At 48.6% G+C, this 20,564-nt stretch overlaps 1 protein-coding gene across 1 annotated transcript in view; it reads left to right on the top strand.

Annotated features, from left to right (window-relative positions):
• The first annotated feature begins 2,039 nt into the window (after nucleotides 1-2,039).
• The window catches only part of ESCO1 (establishment of sister chromatid cohesion N-acetyltransferase 1), a 40,884-nt gene continuing 22,359 nt past the window's right edge, over nucleotides 2,040-20,564 (top strand). The window contains exons 1-7 of the mRNA XM_054394680.1: nucleotides 2,040-2,076; nucleotides 4,884-4,987; nucleotides 5,337-5,535; nucleotides 6,029-7,391; nucleotides 7,990-8,101; nucleotides 10,990-11,053; nucleotides 13,843-13,957. Of these exons, the coding sequence (XP_054250655.1) occupies nucleotides 5,339-5,535; nucleotides 6,029-7,391; nucleotides 7,990-8,101; nucleotides 10,990-11,053; nucleotides 13,843-13,957 (1,851 nt within the window). The 5' untranslated portion in view covers nucleotides 2,040-2,076; nucleotides 4,884-4,987; nucleotides 5,337-5,338. The remainder of the gene's footprint in view (nucleotides 2,077-4,883; nucleotides 4,988-5,336; nucleotides 5,536-6,028; nucleotides 7,392-7,989; nucleotides 8,102-10,989; nucleotides 11,054-13,842; nucleotides 13,958-20,564) is intronic.

Genomic DNA, 20,564 nt, shown 5'->3' with positions numbered 1-20,564 from the left:
TCCCTGAGAGGAGGCTGCAGTCAGGTGGGGGTTGGGCTCTGCTCCTTAGTCTCAGGTGATAGAAGGAGAGGAAATGGCCTGGAATTGTGCCAGGGGAGGGTTAGGTGGGAGATGAGGAAAAAATTCTTTGCTGGAGGAGTGGTTAGGGATTGGAAGAGGCTGTCCAGGGAGGTGTTCCAGAAAGGTGTGGCCATGGCACCTGGAGACATGGTTTAGTGGCCATGGTGGTCTTAGGTTGATGGTTGGACTGGATGACCTTAAAGAACTTGTCCAGCCAAAACCATTCTATGATCATATGCTGTTCTCCTGTTGCTATGCAGTGATGGAACACACAACACTGTGCCAAGACTGTGTATCTGCCAGGAAGCAGAACATACTGATAGAAGGAGATACAAACTGCAAAGCTACTCCCAGGTGAGACCCTTACACACATACTCCATGAATTTCAGGTAGGACTGACTTGAGGGCAGCTCTAGTGCAGTAACATGGATGGAGTGCAGCAGGTACAAGAGGTAGCTCTACATCAGCATTCTAGTTAGGAGCAGCAGTGCACTTTTGAAGGAAACATTCTGATTGTTCCCACTTCTCATACTGAGTCATGGAGTGCATGCAACTGATTACTTTGAAAGGAAACCAAGCTGGCACATACTTCCCCAGAACACACCCAGCATGTCCCAAGCCCAGCAGTTGCTGCATGCACAGGACTAGACCAAAGCTGAGCTGAGCTGGGCTGTCCCTGCCGTGGAGCTTCAGCCCCCTCAGAGCTCCTCTTGCTTGCCAGTGCAGATGTAGGCTCAGACATGGAAATCTCTTGAGGCAACAAAGCCACAAGGTAAGGTTAGGTGAGGTGCAAATCCATTACCCAGTGTAGTAAGGACTGGAATATCCCAGACGATGGAAAAAAAACCACAAATACATGGGTGTGCAGCCAGAGAGGCTGTGAAATACAGCTCTGAAATCAGCTAGCTGGCACCTGCAGGGTTACTGCTCAGTCTGGGGAATTAAACTTCACTCAACTCAAAGAGGCAGCTGGCTGTGTGAACTCCCTGCTCCGGAGGGCGCAGTGGGCTCAGCACAGGACCAGGACGCACCCCACAGGCTCTGCAGTCTCCGAGACATAGACAAGCACTCGGGCAGCACAGACCGGCACAAAGCTGCACCGACTGCTGCCACCCGGAGCTGGGCTGGCGAGAAGGGACCGCAGAAGGTGCTCTGTACCCTCCGAGGAGTGTCCAGAGAGCACATCCAGTACAGCACCAAACCTGTCCCCGGCGGGACCTCCAAACCTCTTGCATTCCACAAGCAGCTAGAGAAGGCTGAGCGAGCACAGCTGCTTGACCGCCACCGTTCCTGGGTGCTGCGCTCCGAGTGCCAGTCGCGAGGTGCCAACGGCACACCGCGGGACAAGCGGCAGTCCCTCGGCCACCCCTGACCCGTCAGCTGCCCGTGCCTCTCGGTTCTGGCAGGTGAGAAGCCTAACGAAAGGCAGAGCACAGCACTCAGCACCCGAGCCGGGGCCGTGCCGCTGCGAGGCGGCTGAGCGGCTGCGGTAAGGCCGCGGGACCCAGGGCACCGCCAGGTACCGTCACGGCAGCAGCGGCAGCGCCGGCACCTCCCCACCAGCTCCTGAGGGGCGGCTGAGCAGCGCTGGAACCAGCACGACCGCAGCCGGCAGACCCGGCAGGCCCGGCAGGCCCGGCCGGCCTGCGCCACGCACAGACCGCCCCGCGCATGCGCAGCGCCGCGGCTTCCCTCGCGGAAGTGCCCCGGCCCGCGCCTGGGCCGGGGGCGGCTCGGCCGGCGGGGCGGGGCGGGGCGGGGCTGCCCGCGGCCCGGATGTGAGCGGCGCTGGGGCTCTGCTGGCCGCCGCTTGGCAGGGGCAGAGGTGGAGGGGTTCGGACGCAAGAGCCTGGCGCGCGCCCCCGCTCCCGCGCTGCGCCCCGGCCCGCCCCGCCCTGCTCCGCCGCGCGGCTCCACTCCGCCCCCTCCTCTTCTCTCCTCCCCCTCCCTGCAGCTGGCGAGCCGGGCCAGGAGGGCGGCCGCTGCTGCCGGCACGTCGCTGACACTCGCGCCGAGGTAAGCGGCCGCTTCTCACCCGGAGTGGGGGATGAGGAAGTTTCCCCCCAGCCCAGCTCTGATGCCAGCGGTCCCCGGCAGCTTTCCGCGGCCCCGCTGCGTGGCCGGCAGCCCGTCCTGGCGCGGAACGGTGCTCCCTGCTCCGTACCGGGGCCGAGAGGCCGGCATCTGCTCCTCGGGCCTGCCTTGCCCGCCGCAGCCCGGGCCTGGGCCTGCCCGCGGCCGCCGCTGCCTGTGCGGCCGAGGTGGGAGCGGGCGGGCGGTCCCCTCTTGCCGCCGGCTGGCGGCTGGGAGCTGACGGGGTTGCCCTGCGGGGTACGGCTTCTCCACAGCCCCTGCCTCGCCCCTTGCCCACGCTTGCCTTGGCCTGAGGAACTCTGAGCCGAGTTTAGGGGCTCCCTGCCGGGCCCTGCTCCAGGAGGGTTGTCACAGTGGGGCGCTGAGGTGGGTGACGCTGGGCCGTGCTGGGAGGCCTTCCCTTTACTTCTTTCCTCTTTGAGTTCCATGGTGGGGGCTCGGCTGGGGGCTGAAGCGTGGGGCCTCGAGTTCTGTGGTGGCAGTCACCGGGGAGGCTCCTGCGAGACCCCAGCGCCCTGTCTCAGCAGAGATTAAGGGTTTGCCTCTGCCTTAAGGACTTAGGGGGGTGGGAGTTGCGTGTTTCTGTTTTCTTCTACTTTTTGCAACCTTTGACTGTTGTGCAGTTTGCTCTTGTGTCTTTCCTTAGTTCCGTAATCAAGCTTTTACTCGAGGGGACTTCCTCAGGGCAGAAACTGCTGGATCTCGAATGTCAAAAAGTCCTTGCTCTGCTCTGCAAAGTATTAGGAGGAAAGAAATTACGGTTAAAGAGGTAGTTCTCTTTGTGGGAGGAGAGTGCTTTTGTCGATGTCCTGAGAAACAGTGCCGGGGAGGGAAGGATTATATTTTCTGGTTTGTTCTCGAAAGTCTTCCCTGAGTGTGCTGAGAGTGATGTCTGTTTATGTCTGGACAAAAACCTAAGGAGGTCTAGATGGATATGTTATGTTTCGTGGTGCTCCTGTTTCTGAGAGTCAGTGTTGTGCTCTAAGCTAAAGGAGTATGAGACCAAAGCCTTATCCAGCAGCTAGAGCTGTTGCTTTTCAGGGTGAGTGCCTGCACTGTGGCTCTGATGAATAATCTTGGACTAGTGGAAACCTGTAGAGTTGCTGAGTGTCATGGAGCTCCTGAGCAATTAGAAGTAAGGCAGACAAATTATTTTACTATCGTTTAGGGCAATACATGGAAAGCACTATAAAAAGTGCTGCATAGGGATTTCTTTCCTGGAGGTGTTCTTTAACTCTGTCTCAAATGTGAATCACTGGTCACACAGATTCTGGGGTCTGGAATTTGAGCATTATCAGCCTTGTGTGGTTAGAAGTGTCTTCATAAAGAAAGGATAAGTGTCAGTGGAGTTAAGGACAGTTTAAAATCTTGAAAGAAAAGGGAAAGTACAGCCCTTTACTTTTTGCATAATGAATAATTATTAAAAGGGGCTTAACGTAAGGATCTTCCAAACCCTTTGAAACTCGACATGTCAGTACTGGAAGCCTTGCTGTAGCTGGGATGGAATGAAATTGTCTGTGTTATACAACTAGTAACTTAAAGGTCCTCTTTGACCTTAAAATCTGTCAGATTTAACAGCAGATGAATTAAGGCGTGACAGTAATATAACTTTGTTACAGAAATATTTCTTCCTCAGTCAAAAATTAATAAATAATTCTTGACCCAGAAAGGTGCTGTGGAAGTTTGGAGCACTGAGTCTTCCAGGAAACTTCATTAAAAGACGCTAGTGAAGCTTTGCTGAACAGTTACTGCTTGTGCCATAGCTCAAACCAAAGGTCTTTGAATAAGAGAACCATAAAAGTTTCAGAAGCAGATGTGCTGGGTGTGAATATATCTGTGAAGACCTTTTACTGATGACCTCTGCTAGTTTTCAGGTCCTTGTGCAGATAACTTCTGCTTCATTCACATTGTTCCAGTTCTCATGAAGAAGTCATCTTTAACTGCCCAAGGCGAATGTCTCAGATAATGCTGCTTTCTAGGCTTGCTGTCTGATGTGTAGCATAAGTCATATTAGAAGGAACAGTTACAGACAGATGCTATTGTCTGTGAAGTTCTATAGTAGCAGCCACAAAACTCAGCAGAGTCTGATGGATGTTTGCAAAGGCCTGCAGTGACAGGGCCAGGGGCAATGGCTTCAAACTAGAGAAGAGCAGATTGAGACTGGATGTTAGGAACAAGTTTTTTACTGTGAGGGTGGTGGATCACTGGGACAAGTTGCCCAGGGAGTTGGTTGAAGCCCCATCCCTGGAGATGTTCAAGGTGAGGCCGGACCAGGGCTCTGAACAACCTGATCTACTGGAGGATGTCCCTGCTGACTGCAAGCAGGTCGGACTGGATGAGCTTTGGAGGTCCCTTCCCCCCTGGACTATTTTATGATTTATTAGGAATTGGTGTGGACACAGGACTGACAACAGGCCCACTTTATGTGGTCTGTGAAAATGCAACCTACTACTTTCTGGAAAAACACAGAAGGCTGGGAAGTTCCTTTCAAATGGTGCTGTTATCTGCCACCTTCCCAAAGGTAAAGGGGTAGGGCAGCAAAATGCCAACAGCTCTTGGATATGGAAATAAAAATTAGTAGTGTCAGTTGTGGGGTTTGGTTTAATTATCAAAGAAACTTTAAAGATGAACATTGTTAGGAGGAATGGGAAAGGATGGGAATGTCAAATTCAGTCTGAGAAGGAAGTTACCAAAATGCTTACTGCATGAACATCTTCTGTTCTTCACAGGTGGCATGAAAGGTCCTGTTTGTAAGCATACACATAAGGAATGCTCTGGGCACACCTGGATAAGTTACTTTGGCCTCAACATCGACTGCCTCTTGTAAAAACCTGTAAGTGAAATAAATGTAGTTTGATTTGAGATTGCTTTGATGATTTGCTTTCTGATCACAGCTAGCCTGATCGTCTTCTGAAAGGAAAAGTGAATGTGGGATCATTTTGATTGGAAAAGACCTTTAAGACCAGGTCCAACTATTATCTAACTACCAAGGTTGGGGCTGGGGCTAAACCATGTCCCTCAACACCACATCTCTGCCTCTTTGAAACACCTCCAGGGATGGGGATTCAACCAACACCCAGTTACCTTGTTTTGTAAAATGGGCAAATCTTTGGTTATGTTAACTGACACTGTGACAACAACTGACAGACTCTAAAAGCTGAATCATTTATTGTGTTTTACAGAAATGGCAGCTCAGAAAAGGAAGTCTGTGTTAGTAGAGCCTTCTGCTAAACGTCCCAAGCTGGACAAGAACTGCAAACAGTCATCAGTGAAGAAGGAAAGAGAGGTGTCAGATACAAAACATGTCTCCAGTAAATCAAAGCCAAAGCAGTGTGCAGTGCAGGAGAAAACTGTGCTCAAAACCTCTGTCAAATCAAACAGGTCAGTTACAAAAGCCATGTAATTGTTCTAGTGTAGTACCAGCCTTAGGAGAAGGAATACAAGTGAATAATGGGGAGCTGAGCCTTACAACCTTAAATGTGGTATCTACTACCTGATCTTGCTCTGGAAATTTGGAAAGACTTCCTTCAAAAAAGTTTCTGAAGTAAAAATAAATCTAATAGTTTATAAGCTTAAGACCTCATTTGAAAGCCACAAGTGTCAACAACCAAAAACTGCTAGAGACCTTAAAAAGCATTCATCTGGGGTTCGTAGTTCAGTCTTGCCCTGCATTGAAAGCATTATGTACTACACTTAAGAGTAACCAGGTGGAAATGAGGTCTTTTTAGAATGATTCTAGGGAAAATTCTTCTGAAAATATTGAGGATGTAAGATCTAGTGGTTTGAAAAGAAAAGGAGGCAGAGGTTAGTAGGAATGAGAAGAGGCTTATGACAAAATCCAGATGCTGAACAAATAATATTTGGAATCTTTCAGTGACACCACCCATGAGCCTGAGCTGGGAATGCGCATGACCACGAGATCAGCAGCATTCAACTTGCATAATAAACCAACCCTCGACAAACAGGTCCAGCAGCAGCCCAAATCTACAAAAAATAAGGAGGTATGCCAGAAAAAATCTGCGCAAGAAACTCCTGAGTCCAAATGTGTGCCTGTGCCGAAGGAGCTGGCGACGAGGAGATCGCAGCGACTGCAGCAGCTGACGTGTACCAGTGTGCAGGTACCAGCCAGATCCCTGCGCAGCAGAGAGCTCTCAGAGGAAAAACCTTTGGAAGTTAAACAGAGTAAAAGACACTCTCACAGTGTGGCAGCAAAATCTGTTAAATCTGCTGGAGAGAAAACAGAACAGAAAAACACAAGGACAAAGCCAAACAATTCAAACGAGGCAGCGAAAAAAGAAACACCTGCAGAGGTGAGCAGCTCTCTGAAAGAGAAAAGGTGTAAAGCAGAGAGTGAAAGTGACAATTCCAATGGGTTTCAACACAGCCTTCAAGGGTCATCATGTCCTGATGGCAGTCTTGAGGAAGTTAAGAAAGAGCAAATGGACTCTCTATCTCCTATTCCTAGCAGCACAAAGAAAGTGGAAGTGGATCCTCTTAAGCCAAACTCTAAGACGGAAACTAAGGAAAAGCAACAAATGCATCAGAATGTGAAAAACAGTACAAAACCAAAAAAGATTCCACAGCCATCTGCAAGTGAAACAAATGTGACTGATCAGCCAGAGGGCGATGGGAAATCCAAAAGGGTGAGCATCCTGGAGCTGTGTGAGGAAATCGCGGGTGAGATCGAGTCCGATACGGTGGAGGTGAAAAAGGATTCCCTTGCTGGTGCGTCCAGTAAAGCAGAAGAAAAGCCTGCTGAGAGCCAGCCTCAGCAGAGTGAAAGGCTTCCTCAGAACCAGCCCACTCAAAGCACCCAATGCAAACGCTTTTTCCCTAGCAAAAAAGGGATGCCTGTCAAATGCACTCTGAATGGTAGGAGTAACACCTCAAACAAAAACTCCAAGTGGACCAAAATTAAGTTACTCAAAGCTAGTAACATGAAACAAAGTAACTTCAATTCTGCAAATGCCCCCAAGCTTTTGATGTTAAAAGATGACCCTGAGGTTTCAGAGGCCAGTCCAGTAGCTGCAGAAGCAGAGCTTTCAAAGGCACACAGCAAGCTGTCAGTAACAGGACTCTCTGAGGATGGAAGTGCAACGTGTGTGCAGGATCCTTCACCTGAGAGAGCTGGACCTCAGAAAGAGACATCAGAACTGAAACAGCCCTCCAAGAGAGGTGCAGAAAATGGTTTGTTGCGTAATTTGACCAAACGTGTCTGTGAGCCAAGAGCAGATGAGGTAAGGAATTGTAGCTGTGCTGTGTGGTGGGAGGGTGCTCTCCTCCTGGGCTGTTTGCTGAGGATTCCATGCTCTGAGGTCTTGTTTCAACAACTTCACCTTTTCAGATGTATTAAAGATCTTTTAGTGGAGTGCTGTCGTAGATGGGATGATAGCAAGCTGGAAAATGAATCTGTTCCACCCCTCTTGAGTTTTCTAGTTAATAAATGTCTGATAAACTTCCTGCTGAAGCCATAGGGTGTACAGATCCATGTGGATGCTGTTTAAGGAGTTAAGCTTGTAAAGCTGTTCTGAAAAGGTGTGTTACGGGAAATGTGGCAGAAGAAAGTGTTCTCTACCAGAAGGAAATGAAACTAAGATTTTAAAGACCAAGATGTTCTCCAGGAAGTTGATGTACAAGGCTGTAGATCAGCTGAAAAACTGTGTGCAAAATGAATGCCACGAGGTTAAGCATGGAGCAGCTAATCAGCCATGTTTTGTTGGCTTAAAATAATGTAGGAATTTGAAAGCTGCAGCCCTGTTGAAGATGGAAGTTCACTCTGTGGTTAATAAATCAGAGGCATCAGGTTTTTTACTCACTGTTCTCTGCTTTGTTTAGAACTTTCGATTACATTTGGAGTCAAGTCCAGAAAGTTCTCCAGTGAAGTGTGTCACAGCTCCTAAACCACCCAAACAAGTCAAAAAAGAACCTGGGGAAAGTGAACCTCAAGGTAAATGTTCACTACTGAATTTTCCTCTTCTTCTGCCCAACCAGGTGGGAAGCACAAGGCCTCCTTTCAGAGGAGTGTTTCATATGGAGTAAGTACAGTTGGTGCAGAGCTAAGCTTCTAGGGTTGGAGCTGTTCACCAGGGTTTTCAGAGAGTCACAGAGTCCTTTACATTGGAAACCTAGCACTGCCAAGGCTGCTGCTAAACTATGTCCCTCACCACCACATCTACACATCTCTTAGACACCTCCAGGGATGGTGATTCTATCCCTGCCCTGGGCAGCCTGATCCAGGGCTTGACAGCTCTCAGTGAAGACATTTTTCTTCATGTCCATCATTCTGGCACAACCTGAGGCTGTTTCCTCTCATCCTATCACTTGCTACTTGGGAGAAGAGCCCAACCCCCACCCCGTTCCAACCTCCTTTCAGGGAGCTGTAGAAAGCCATGAGGTCTCCCCTCAGCCTTCTCTTCTCCAGAGGATACAACCTCAATTCCCTCAGCTGTTCCTTGTAGGACTCGTTCATATTTCTTTGTGTGTCACGCCACTGCCCTTTTATCTCTGGGATGAACAGTGGGAAGGAGGTGTCTGTTGTTCTATCCAGCTCTGCTTTTAGTACACCTCTGTGCTTTATACATGAGTGTTTTAATGCTTAATATACTCTATTTCAGGGAAAGTGAAGTGGCAGCATTTTAAACCCAGCATCCAAATCTCAGCCATGTAATAAAGTAGTAACACTGCCATATTCCAGTGGGGTTCTTCTGTGGGGTTGGCTTCTGTGAAAGGTTACTGTTTCCCTTCACTAAGGCCCTTTGTTTCTTTCTCCTAAGTTGTTCTGCTTGATCTTGACCGAATTATTCATTCACTGATCATTCTCCTTTTCCTAGCCTGTGAGTGCAGTCTGTCAGCCCTTCTGATGGGTGTAAGCTGAAAGTTTTCACTCAACTGCCTTTGACTAGGAGCTCTTCGTAGTGGATCACCAACATCTCTCCATTGACTTCCTTACTCCTTTCTTGATGTTTTATCCTTTTGCTTTTGGGTTTTTGGTTTCTTGGGGGTTTTTGTTTGGTTTGGGTTTTTTGGTTTTGTTTTTTTTTATTTGTGGTCTGGGGTTTTTTTGTGGTTTTGATGTTTTTTTGTTGTTTTTTTTTTTAGCTCTGAACCCAGTTTTGAGTGCACTGACTTTTCAGCTTTACTAAGTAGCTGTTTCTATTTCCCATGGTATTTTTGAAGGGCAGAATGCTCTCATTGTACAGATAGAAAATATAACCTCCTTCTTTTTCTTTCTTTTGCAATTGGTTATTTTCTTAAAGTGTCCCAGAACACCCCTCAGCTAGGGTTCTGATTCTAACCCTATCCACAGAGCTATCTGTATGAGTGTTGATATGAACAGATTGAAACTGCACAGCTTCATTACTGACCTTGTTTCACTGCTGCAACCTGCCTTGCACAACTGCTGACATAAACCATGGAGTCGTTCTGGCTGGAAAAGGCCTTCTAAGATCATCAAGTCTAACTAATAAATGCAACAGTTTTGAGAGCAGGTCAAGTTGAGGGAAATGTCACAGTTACCTGCTTGTCCTCAGAAGGCCAACAGGAGAGGGAATCTCACCACAGCTACCCACAAGCCACTTTTTAGAACATTTGCTTCTACTCCTGCTATAACCTGGCGGCAAACTGTTGAATGAACAATTGTTTAAATAATCCTTCTTTCACAGAATCACAGAATTAACCAGGCTGGAAAAGACCTCTGAGATCATCCAGTCCAACCTATCACCCAGCACCATCCAGTCAACTAACCCATGGCACCAAGTGCCTCATCCAGACTCTTTTTGAACACCTTCAGGGACGGTGACTCCACTACCTCCCTGGGCAGCACATCCCAATGACCAATCTTTCCTTCTGGGAAGAATTTCTTCCTAACATCCAGCCCAAGCCTCCCCTGCACAGCTTGAGACTCTGTCATCTCCTATGTCACTGGTTGCCTGGGAGAAGAGCCCAACCCCCACCTGGCCACAACCTCCCTTCAGGTAGTTGTAGACAGCAATGAGGCCTCCCCTGAGCCTCCTCTTCTCCAGGCTGAACACCCCCAGCTGATCCAGACCCCTCCCCAGCTTTGTTGCCCTTCTCTGGACACCTTCCAGCATCTCAACATCTCTCTTGAACTGAGGAACCCAGAACTGGACACAGCACTCAAGGTGTAGCTTAACCAGTGCTGAGCACAGGGCAGGATGACTTCCCTGCTCCTGCTGGCCACACTGTTCCTGATGCAGGCCAGGATGCCATTGGCCTTCTTGGCCACCTGGGCACACTGCTGGCTCCTGTTCAGCTGCTGTCACCCAGCACCCCCAGGTCCCTCTCTGCCTGGCTGCTCTCCAGCCACTCTGTCCCCAGCCTGTAGCACTGCCTGGGGTTGTGTGGCCTATGTGTAAAACCTTGCACTTAGATGTCTTAAAACTTATGCCTTTAGACTCTGCTCATCTGACCAGCCTGTCAAGGTCCCTCTGCAGAGCCCTTCTACCTTCTAACAGATCAACACCTGCCCTCAGCCTGGTGTTCAAACTAGAGCAGAGCAGATTTAGATTGAATGTTAGGAACAAGTTCTGCACCATGAAGCTGTTGGAACACTGGAACAGGTTGCCCAGGGAGGTGATTGGGGCCCCAACCCTGGAGAAACTCAAGGTGAGGCTGGGCAGGGCTCTGAGCAACCTGATCTAGTGGAGGATGTCCCTGCTGACTGCAGGGGGGTTGAACCACATGATCTTTAGAGGTCCCTTCCAACCCAACCCATCTGTGATTCTATGAATATGTTTTGGCAAATCACTGTTCATGTGGCTCAGATTTCCTTTGCAAGTGAACTCTCTAACCAAGTGCTCATCTGATTTGTTGTAGGTTTGGCTCCCAAGCAGTTGGTGCAAACTTCATTTACAGATCAAACTTCTGAAACGGAGAACAGGTACAGACTGCACACCTGGGGAAATCACAGCAGCCTTCACAGAGTGAGCAGAGGGTTTGCTGTAAGACTGGATGCTCTGTTGCTCTCAGCTCTCTTTCACATGGGTGACTTGTCCTGTGTAAAAACCAACTCTTGTTTTACTCTGTTATTAAGAGAGGCTTTTGTTCTGTTAAAAAAATATTAAGGAAGGTATTTGTAACTGCACATTTATTTTTCTAAAGTTGAATTTAATAGAGTTGGGAAAACATTTCTCAGAGTCACTGAATGTATTTTGTTGGAAGAGACCTTCAAGATCATCCAGTCCAGCTTTGACCCAGCACTACTGAAGGGTCAACACTACAGCAGGCCGGGTCGACAGGCTGCTCGAAGAGATGATTTCTAAGGATCTCTTCCTCAAATCAGATGACAACCAGAGGATGAGAGGAGTTTACCACATGATTTTCACCTACTGAATTAGTTCACTTCTGGAAGAGTGTTATGATCCTTGTGTTATGGGAGTCTTGTACATATCACAGAATGTTAGGGGGTGCCCAGAAGGGACCTCCAAAGCTCATCCAGTCCAACCCCCCTGCCAGAGCAGGGTCACCTAGAGCAGGTCGCACAGGAACACATCCACGTGTGTTTTGAATATCTCCAGAGAGGAAGACTCCACAACCCCCCTGGGCAGCCTGTTCCAGTGTTCTGTCACCCTCACAGTAGAAAAAATTCTTCCTCCTGTTTCCGTGGAACTTCCTATGGCTCCACTTCCACCACTGCCCTTTGTGCTGGCATTGGGCATCACCCAGCAGAGTCTGGCTCCAGCCTCTGGGCACTCCCCCTGCACATCTTTATCAACAGCAATGAGGTCACCTCTCAGGCTCCTCCTCTCCAAGCTCCAGAGCCCTCAGCTCCCTCAGGCTTTCCTCATAAAGAAGATGTTCCACTGCCTTCAGCATCTTTGTGGCTCTGTGCTGGACTCTCTTAAGTAGTTCCCTGAGGTCTTTCTTGACCTGAGGGGCCCAGAACTGGACACAATATTCCAGATGTGGCCTCACCAGGGCGAAGTAGAGGGGCAGGAGAACCTCCCTGGTGTGCTGGACACAATCCTCTGAATGCACCCCGGTGGTCAGTCACTCTTGTGCTGAAGTGCCTGGTGTGCCAGTCTCAGCTGTCTGAGGGCTGTTGGAGTGCAGCATCTGAACAACTTAGAGCTGCCATTTCCCAGGGGTTTGTGTTGCCATGTACCTGTCCATACTGATGTACTATTATTTGGCTGTTTTTCTTGTGAGGGCTTTTTCTTACCCTGCTTTCCACATGCTGTCCAGGATGGAAGCATCATTCTCCTTGTGGTACTCCTGCTCTAACAGCAATGTGCACAGCTCCAGGGTAGCTCTTTCTGGGGCTTCGTAAGAAAAGGTGACCCCTGAAGCAGCTACTTGATCCAAACTTTGGGGCACATGACAGGAAGTGAAAAATAGGTCTGATTCTGACCCAGAAATGCTGGTTAAAAAATGTCTGGCAGGAGTTTTTACTTTGGAAGAAGCTGACTGAATTAACTTGCTACATGTAGGTGCAGCTGCTGTAGCCTGAGTTTGCTCACGAAGAGCCAAGCTGTGAATACCTACCTGAAGGACCAGTAGTGTTGGATGTGTTTTGCTTTGATCCCAAGTTCATCCAAGCCTGGAATTAATGTACATAGGAACATAGCAGCAAGCTGATAGGATAGCTGGAACTGTTGTAGTACTTTCCAGTGCTTCTTTCAGTCATGAGGAGGGGAAACTTAAACTATATGAGAGAGGTTCCAGTGATGTCCATAGACTTATTCCTCAGGTCCTCTTCCCCCTCCCTTCACTGCCAGCCATTAGAATAAGTTTGACCTGAATTTGAGACATTTATGACATGTTTTCTATTTACATTTGGTGGAATATTTACATGGTCTGCTTTAGCAGCCTGATGTAGGGTACCTGAAACTAGAAACCAAATCCCTGCATTGGAAATGCAGAGTTAGGCAGCATCAGTCATGCTCTGAAACTTCTAGTCATGGAGTGGCTGGGTTGGAAGGGACCTTAAGGATCACCTAGTTCCAGCCCCCTGCCATGGGCAGGGACACCTTTCAGCTGGACTTGGTTACTCAGGGCCTCATCCAGCCTGGCCTTGAGCACCTCCAGGGAGGAGGCATCCACAGCCTCCCTGGGCAACCTGTGCCAGTGTCTCACCACCCTTGCTCTAATGAATTTCTTCCTAATCCCCAGTCTCACTCTCCCCTCTTCCAGCTCAAAGCCATTGTCCCTTGTCCTGTTGCTACAAGCCCTTGTCAGAACTCCTCCCCAGCTCTCATGTACTGGAGGTAGTCTAAGTAGTGCTCTAAGGCCTCCCTGAGGTCTTCTCTTCTCGGGCTGAGCAGCCCCAGCCTGTCCCCACAGGGCAGGTGTTTCAGCCCTCTGATCATCTTCCTGGCCTTCTCTGGGCTTGCCCCAGCAGTTCCATGTCCTCATTTTACCTGCCTGTGTTCATGACTGTGACTAACTACCCCCTTTGGTTAGAAATTTAATACTTTAGATTCTTTTTCATTTAAAAAGATCTTTCAATTCGGTTAGTCACAAACTATTTTTTTGGTTAATGCTTCCATTTCCTGATTTTTTTTTTCCATTTGACTTGCAAATTCAAATATCTAGGACTGTGTTTTGGGTAATTAACTGGGATTTGCATCTTTTTAAGGTTTGATTCTGCTCACCACAACAGCTTTGAGTATCTAGGAGGACATATCTTAGCAGTCCCTTTTTTAACATGAAATCTATTTGTATTTCAAGGGTTCCACTGTCAAATCCTTCATTGGCATCCAAATGCAGTAACATCCTACCATCTGAGGATCATATTCAGAAGCTAAAAGAAGCAGGAAAAGATGGTGAAAAGCAGCTGATCATAGTAAGTAATATGCTTTGAGTAAGACTTAAAGCTCCTTGAAGAAATGACTTTTGAATTTGCAGTGCTGTGTTTTCCTGAAGTTGTCTTTAAATCCTCAGTGATTTGTGGAAGGACCTGTACCAGATTGGCTTTCAGTGGTGATGGAGAAATGGTGGCAGAGAGACTTCAGGTGTAAAGCTGATGCTTGGTAAAACAAATCTCTGCCTATTTTAAACAGAGTGACTGTTCAGTGACAGTCCAGTTGTTAAGGAGAGTGAAGCTGCCTTTACTTACATGCAAAACCTCAATTTCTTAAGATTTCAGGATTCTATGGGAGGGTTCATCTGGCAGATTGTGTGCAAAATCGATGTCAGCAGGCCTGTTCCTGCATCATCCCAATGGCCACTGCTCTGAGACACACAGAGAGAGCTTCCTGTGCACTCACTTTGTGCTTGCACCTTTTGCTGTTAGCTACCAAATGCAGGTGTCTTTGAAACCAAGACAGTGCAAGATGAGAAAGAGGAAAGTGACCTGCAGTCATTTTTTCTATCTCACAGCATCACAGAACTTCATGATGAAACCAGTGGAGGTTTTGGGTGTGTTTTGTTCTGTGGTTTTTAATAATCCATGCTTATGATAATGCTTTGGAAATGAAAGGCTGGAGCTGGGGAGCTACAGAGGGAGAAGAGTCTAGGCCATTAGAAAGGAGAATTCTGCAGTAAGCTTCTTAGGGAAGAAACCCCTCTCACATAGCATATTCCTGAAGGGCAGGTGCTGCTTGACCAACCTGACCTCCTTCTATGAGTGCATGAGGGAAAGCCTGTGCCTCCTGGACTTCAGTAAAGCCTTTGACATCTCTGTAGGACAGCATTCTCCTGGAGAAACTGTTTGGCTTGGATGGGTGGATGCTTTGCTGGGTAAAAAGCTGGATGGATGGTCCCGAAAACTTGTGGGGAATGAAGTTAAATCCAGCTGGTGGCTGGTCACAAGTGGTGTTGCCCAGGGCTCAGTACTGGGGCCAGTTCTCTTTGATATCTTTATCAGTGATCTGGATGAGGGGATGTATTGTGTTTGGGTTAAATTGATGAGGTGGGAATTATAAAATATAGTTATTTTTATTTTCCCCAAACCCCACCCCAAAACTATGTACAAAACTGATAGAATTATTTACAGGTTCTATTGGGTCGTGAATTCTTCCAGGATGCTTAATGGCAATTTTGACACAATTTAGAGAGTTCAGAGACTGGAAAAGCTATGACACAAATAGCTTCACCCACTTATAAACCAAAGGCCAACCAATAACCCTTAGGAAGATCTGAGCAGGCCAGGGTTTACTCATGAGGATCAGAGTGGGAATTTGGAGATGGTCCCTGGCTGCTCTCTCTGCTGACAGGCTCCAGAAACTGTCAGTTTGTAATCCAGTTCCAGGCTCAGGCTTTATCCCAGGGCCCTGGACCAGGCACTGGAAGCAAGGCAGGACACTGGAGACGACAAGGCTTGAAGTGAGGAGGGGCTGCAGCAGATGTGAGCAAGGCTTGAGCAAGGCAAATTTGAGCGAGGAGGATCTGAGCAAGAGGATCTGAGCAGGAGTCGATGTGAGCAGGAGCCCCCAGGCTCCCCAGCCACTTGAATATATACAACATGCCAGAGGTCACTTGGTCCAATGGGCACTAAAGCTAACATGCAGCCACCCAATGGGAAGCCGTCTGCCAGGCTATGACCATCAAAGGCAGAGGCCAGGACCTGGTCTCTGGGGAAGCTTTCATGCTCTGACCCCAGCTGGCATCTTGTTTACCAGACAGCCAAGGGCCTGTCCCCTTTGTTCCTTTTCCCGCCTTGCCCTGTTGTTGTGGCAGGAAGGAGGGGAGAGAAAGGACCTGTCTAGACATCTTGAGGCCTGTCTGGATCTGTACTGGGCCATGTGTCATGGCCTACCAACAGAGGGGATCAAAGCACCCTCAGCAAGTTTGCAGATGACACCGAGGAGGGAGGGACTGTTGATTTGCTTGAGGGTGAGAAGGCTCTGTAGGAGGGACCTGGCCAGGCTGGATCCATGAGCTGAGGTCAGTGGGATGAAATTCAACAAGGTCAAGTGCTGGGTCCTGCCCTTTGGTCACAGCAACCCCACAGCTCCAGGGTTGGGGCAGGGTGGCTGGAAACAGAGAAAGCCCTGGGGGTGCTGGGTGACAGTTCTCTGAAGATGAGCCAGGGAGTGCCCAGGTGGGCAAGAAGGGCACCAGCAGCCTGGCCTGGATCAGCAATGGTGTGGCCAGCAGGAGCAGGGCAGGGATTGTGCCCTGTGCTGGGCACAGGGGAGGCCACACCTCAAATACTGGGTTCAGTTTTGGACTTCTGACTCCAAGAAGGACATTGAGGGCTGGAGCAGGTTCAGAGAAGGGCAACAAAGCTTGGGAAGGGTCTGAAGAACAGGGCTGGTGAGGAGTGGCTGAGGGAACTGGGGTTGCTTAGCCTGAAGAGGAGGAGGAGGAGACCTCATTGCTCTCTACAGCTCAGATTCACAGATTGCTGCCCAGGGAGGTGGTTGCATCCCCAGCCCTGGAGGTGTTTCAAAGAGGCAGTAGTTTAAAATCAGCTTCTGTGAGCATCTTTCATTTGCCTGATACAAATCACAGGGCACTTGATTGTCTGTTGATGGGATGATAAATGAACTGTAGTAACATCACCTCTTAGGGTGCTGAGGCACTGGAACAGGTTGCCCAGAGAAGCTGTGGAGGCTCCAAGCCTGGAAGCATTGAAAACCAGGTTGGATGGGGCCTTGAACAGCCTGGTCTAGTGGGAGGTGTCCCTGCCTATGGTGGGGGGTTGGAACTGGATGACCTTTTAGGTCCTTTCCAACCCGAACCATTCTATGTTTCTATGACTTCAGAAGTATTTCATCTATTGCTTCTTTGAAAGTCATTTTACTAACAGAGTTAAAATACCTGATGAAATACCTTAAAAATATTGAAAGGATTGCAAGAATATTTCTTTTCAGTGAAGCTAACTTAGTATTTGCTCACACAGTAACAGAACTTGACTGAAGAGGTGCTAGGATCTTTGACAAGAAGATGTGCAGAACCTTCTGCTTAGCTACTGAAGAGAGGTTGTGTAGCTCCCTCCTCTACAGTATTTGTACCAAGAGATTTTTGCAGCTCACTGACTGTAGTATTGTTTTCAGCCCAAACTGGAGTAATATCTTTTTCCCTAGGTAGTCAACAGCTCTAGTTTTAAGTTCATTATCTAGGAAAAGTTTAGAATGTAAAGAATGAGTCAGAAGGACCTTGGTGTCCTGGTGGACAGTGAGTTGTTGGTGGGACAGCCAAGAAGGCTGAGGTCTACTGAGGTGCTTTAAGAGGAGTGTGGCCAGCAGGTCAGTGGAGGCTCTCCTCCCCCTCTACTCTGCCCTGCTGAGACCACATCTGGAGTGTTGTGTCCAGTTCTGGGCTCCCCAGTTCAAAAGGGTCAGGGATATACTGGAGAGTGTCCAGTGGAGGCTATGAGAATGATGAAGGAATGGGATCATCTCTGTGAGGAGGAAAGGCTGAGAGCCCTGGGGCTGATTAGTCTGGAGAAGAGAAGGCTGAGAGGGGATCTGATCAATATCTATCAATAGCTGAGGGCTGGGGTCAAGAAGAAGGGACCTTGTGATAGGACAAGGAACCACAGCTACAAGCTGGAACCCAGGAAGTTCCATCTCAACATGAGGAGAGACTTCCTTCCTGTGAGGGTGCTGGAGCCCTGGAGCAGGCTGCCCAGAGAGGTTGTGGAGTCTCCTCTGGAATCTTTCAAAACCCATCTGGATGTGTCCTGTGTGAGCTGCCCTGGGTGATCCTGCTCTGGCAGGAGGGTAGGACTTGATGTCCAGAGGCTCTTTCCAACCCCTACCATTCTGTGACTGGAAAACACCAGGGAAAGTGGGAGGGACCCAGTTTGTTGTTTTCTGTCTGTGGTTCTGGAAATGCACAAAAGCACTGTCCTGACCCTTAACTGTGCAAGTAGCAGCTTTGTGATATCCAAAATATTTCAGCACTTCCTAGAGCTCCAATTCTTCTGATCTCATCAGGCTCAGGGTAGGGTTTTCATTGTGCCTTTTTGTAATGCCTGTGGTTCCCTGGAGCAAGAAGCATAAAGTATTGCTGTGGTATTCTTTCATGGGGGGGGGGGAAGGAAAGTTGCTTTTAGCATTGTCATAACAGAGAGAGGAACCCAAAAACTGGTCAAGCCAGCTGTGGAGATGAAGCACAATCATGTTTAGAACAGCTTGTGCCAGCTTCTGGAGGGGACAGATCACTAAACTGACTTCTCAAATAACCAGGCTTTGCTCATGCAAGCATTAAGGACCTTGTGTAATGAATGGCTTCGTTTGCTAAACTCTGATGAGGTTCTGAGGTGTGCATCCTGAATGGCTGACTCTTTGTTTCAGCAAAGGTTTCAAAGGTGTTTTGGTACTCCTGTAACTATCCTCTGACAACAGAGAAATGATTCCTGGGGTTTGAGAGCTGTTCAGGATGAAATTTCTCCTGTGCTGGAGCAGTCTTACTACACACAGTCAAATCCCTTGCATTAGCATTTGCAGTGTCTGTCCAAAGCTCTGGAGTTTATAGTGAGAACTGATTTTGATCTTGTGTTTCTGGCAGCAGTTTGGTTACTCTTCAAGGTGTCATCAGTAAGTTTGCAGATGACACCAAGGGAGGTGTCAGTGTTGATCTGCACCAGGGTAGGGAGGCTCTGCAGAGGGACTTGGAGAGATTGGATGCAGGAAGAGCTCCATGCCTGGGGCAGTGTGGCTGGAAAGCTGCTGGCAGAAAGGGACCTGGGGGTGCTCATGGACAAGCAGCTGAAGAGGAGCCAGCAGTGCCCAGGTGGCCAAGAAAGCCAAAGGCATCCTGGCTGGATCAGCAATGCTGTGTCCAGCAGGAGCAGGGAGGGGATTGTCCCCTGGGACTCAGCTCTGGGGAGCCCACACCTGGAGTGCTGTGTCCAGTTCTGGGCACCTCAATGCCAGAGAGATGTGGAGGTGCTGGAGCCAGGGCAGAGGAGGGCAAGGAAGCTGTGAAGGGCCTGGAGAATAAATCTGATGGAGAGAGACTGAAGGAGCTGGGGATGGTTAGTGTGAAACAGAGGAGGCTGAGGGGAGACCTCCTGGCTCTCTCCAGCTCCCTGAAAGGAGGTTGTGCAGAGGTTGGTGCTGGTCTCTTCTCACAGGTAATTAGTGACAGAACAAGAGGGAATGGCCTCAAGCTGCAGCAGGGCAGGTTCAGAGTGGACAGTAGGAAACATTTTTCCCATCTTGAGTGGTCAGACACTGGAAGTGTTGCCAGGGAGGTGGTGGAGTCACAACCCTGGAGGTGTTTGAAGGTGGTTTGGATGTGGTGCTTGGGGATATGGTTCAGGAGTGACCCTTGCAGAGCAGGGTCAGAGGTTGGACTTGGTGATCCTGAAGGTCTTTTCCAGCCTGAGTGTTTCTGTGATTCTGTGAAGGTAACTTGAGCAAAGCTGGCAAGTCATGCTTTTATTCTTGGTAAGGAACATTTCACTTGCACTTTGATATACTTATAACTGCCCAAAAGGTGCAGGTTTGGGCTCTCCTTTGAGACATCTGAGTCTGAGAGATCTGCCATTCCATACTAACACCCATACAGAACAAACACTTCTTGGAGCCCAAGCAGAAAGCCTTGTTGGGATTTTTGCCTCCCCACATGCAGCACTCCCTTTGTCTTGTTCTTTTCTTGCAGCTGAATTTTCCTGGTCTTCTGTACTGAAGTTTGACATCTGTCCTTGTAATTGAGGCTCCCAGCCTGGGATGTGGCAGCACTGTCTGTGTGTCCTAACCTTTGCATTCCCTGAGCTGGATTTACAGAGGTGTGATGCTGGAGCTAGGCTTTGCTTTCCACAATATGCTTTTTTTTTTTTTTCATCTTTTAAAGATTTATCTTACCTACCTCCTCCCATATGATTGTTGTCATTAACAGATTTGGTTTATAGTTGTCTTAAGTCACAGGATTTTTAACAAGCTTTAAGGCAAGCAAAACAATACAACTTCCATTAGTGGAAGTGCTGAGGAGCTGTACTTCCCTTTCTTGGGACACATCTGGTTGGTACACATCCTTCTCTCCCTTTTTGCACATCTGCTTATCTGGGCAGCATTCTCAGTCAGGCTCTGCTCAGGGATGTTCAGTGATAGGAAAAAGAGCAATAGGTGCAGGTTGGAGCAGAGGAGGTTCCACAGGAACAGAAGGGAAAACATTTTCACTGTGAAGATGCTGGGGGCCTGGAGCAGGCTGCCCAGAGAGGTTGTGGAATCTCACTCAAAACCCACCTGGCTGTGTTTCTGTGTGACCTGCCCTGGCTGAGCCTGCTCTGGCAGGGGGCTTGGACTGGATGAGCTTTCAAGGTCCCTGCCAGCCCCAACATTCATAGAATCATAGAATATTCATAGAACAATTCAGTAATCATAGACCATTCTGTGATTCTGATGTAATTATCTTCATCTTGGAGAGGTACAACCAAGACAACAGAGGACAGCTTTGCTTGCTGTCACAGCTTACAAAGCAAGCTCTGAGCCCAATGTGGAGAGTTTCAGCTGAAAGCAGCAAGTAATCTAATGTGCAAACAAACCTCCTAAGCC

Source organism: Indicator indicator, chromosome 31, assembly GCF_027791375.1.
Source record: "Indicator indicator isolate 239-I01 chromosome 31, UM_Iind_1.1, whole genome shotgun sequence".
Classification (NCBI taxonomy): Eukaryota; Metazoa; Chordata; class Aves; order Piciformes; family Indicatoridae; genus Indicator; species Indicator indicator.
Note: the sequence above shows the minus strand (reverse complement) of the source record. Positions and strands in the feature narration are given on the sequence as shown.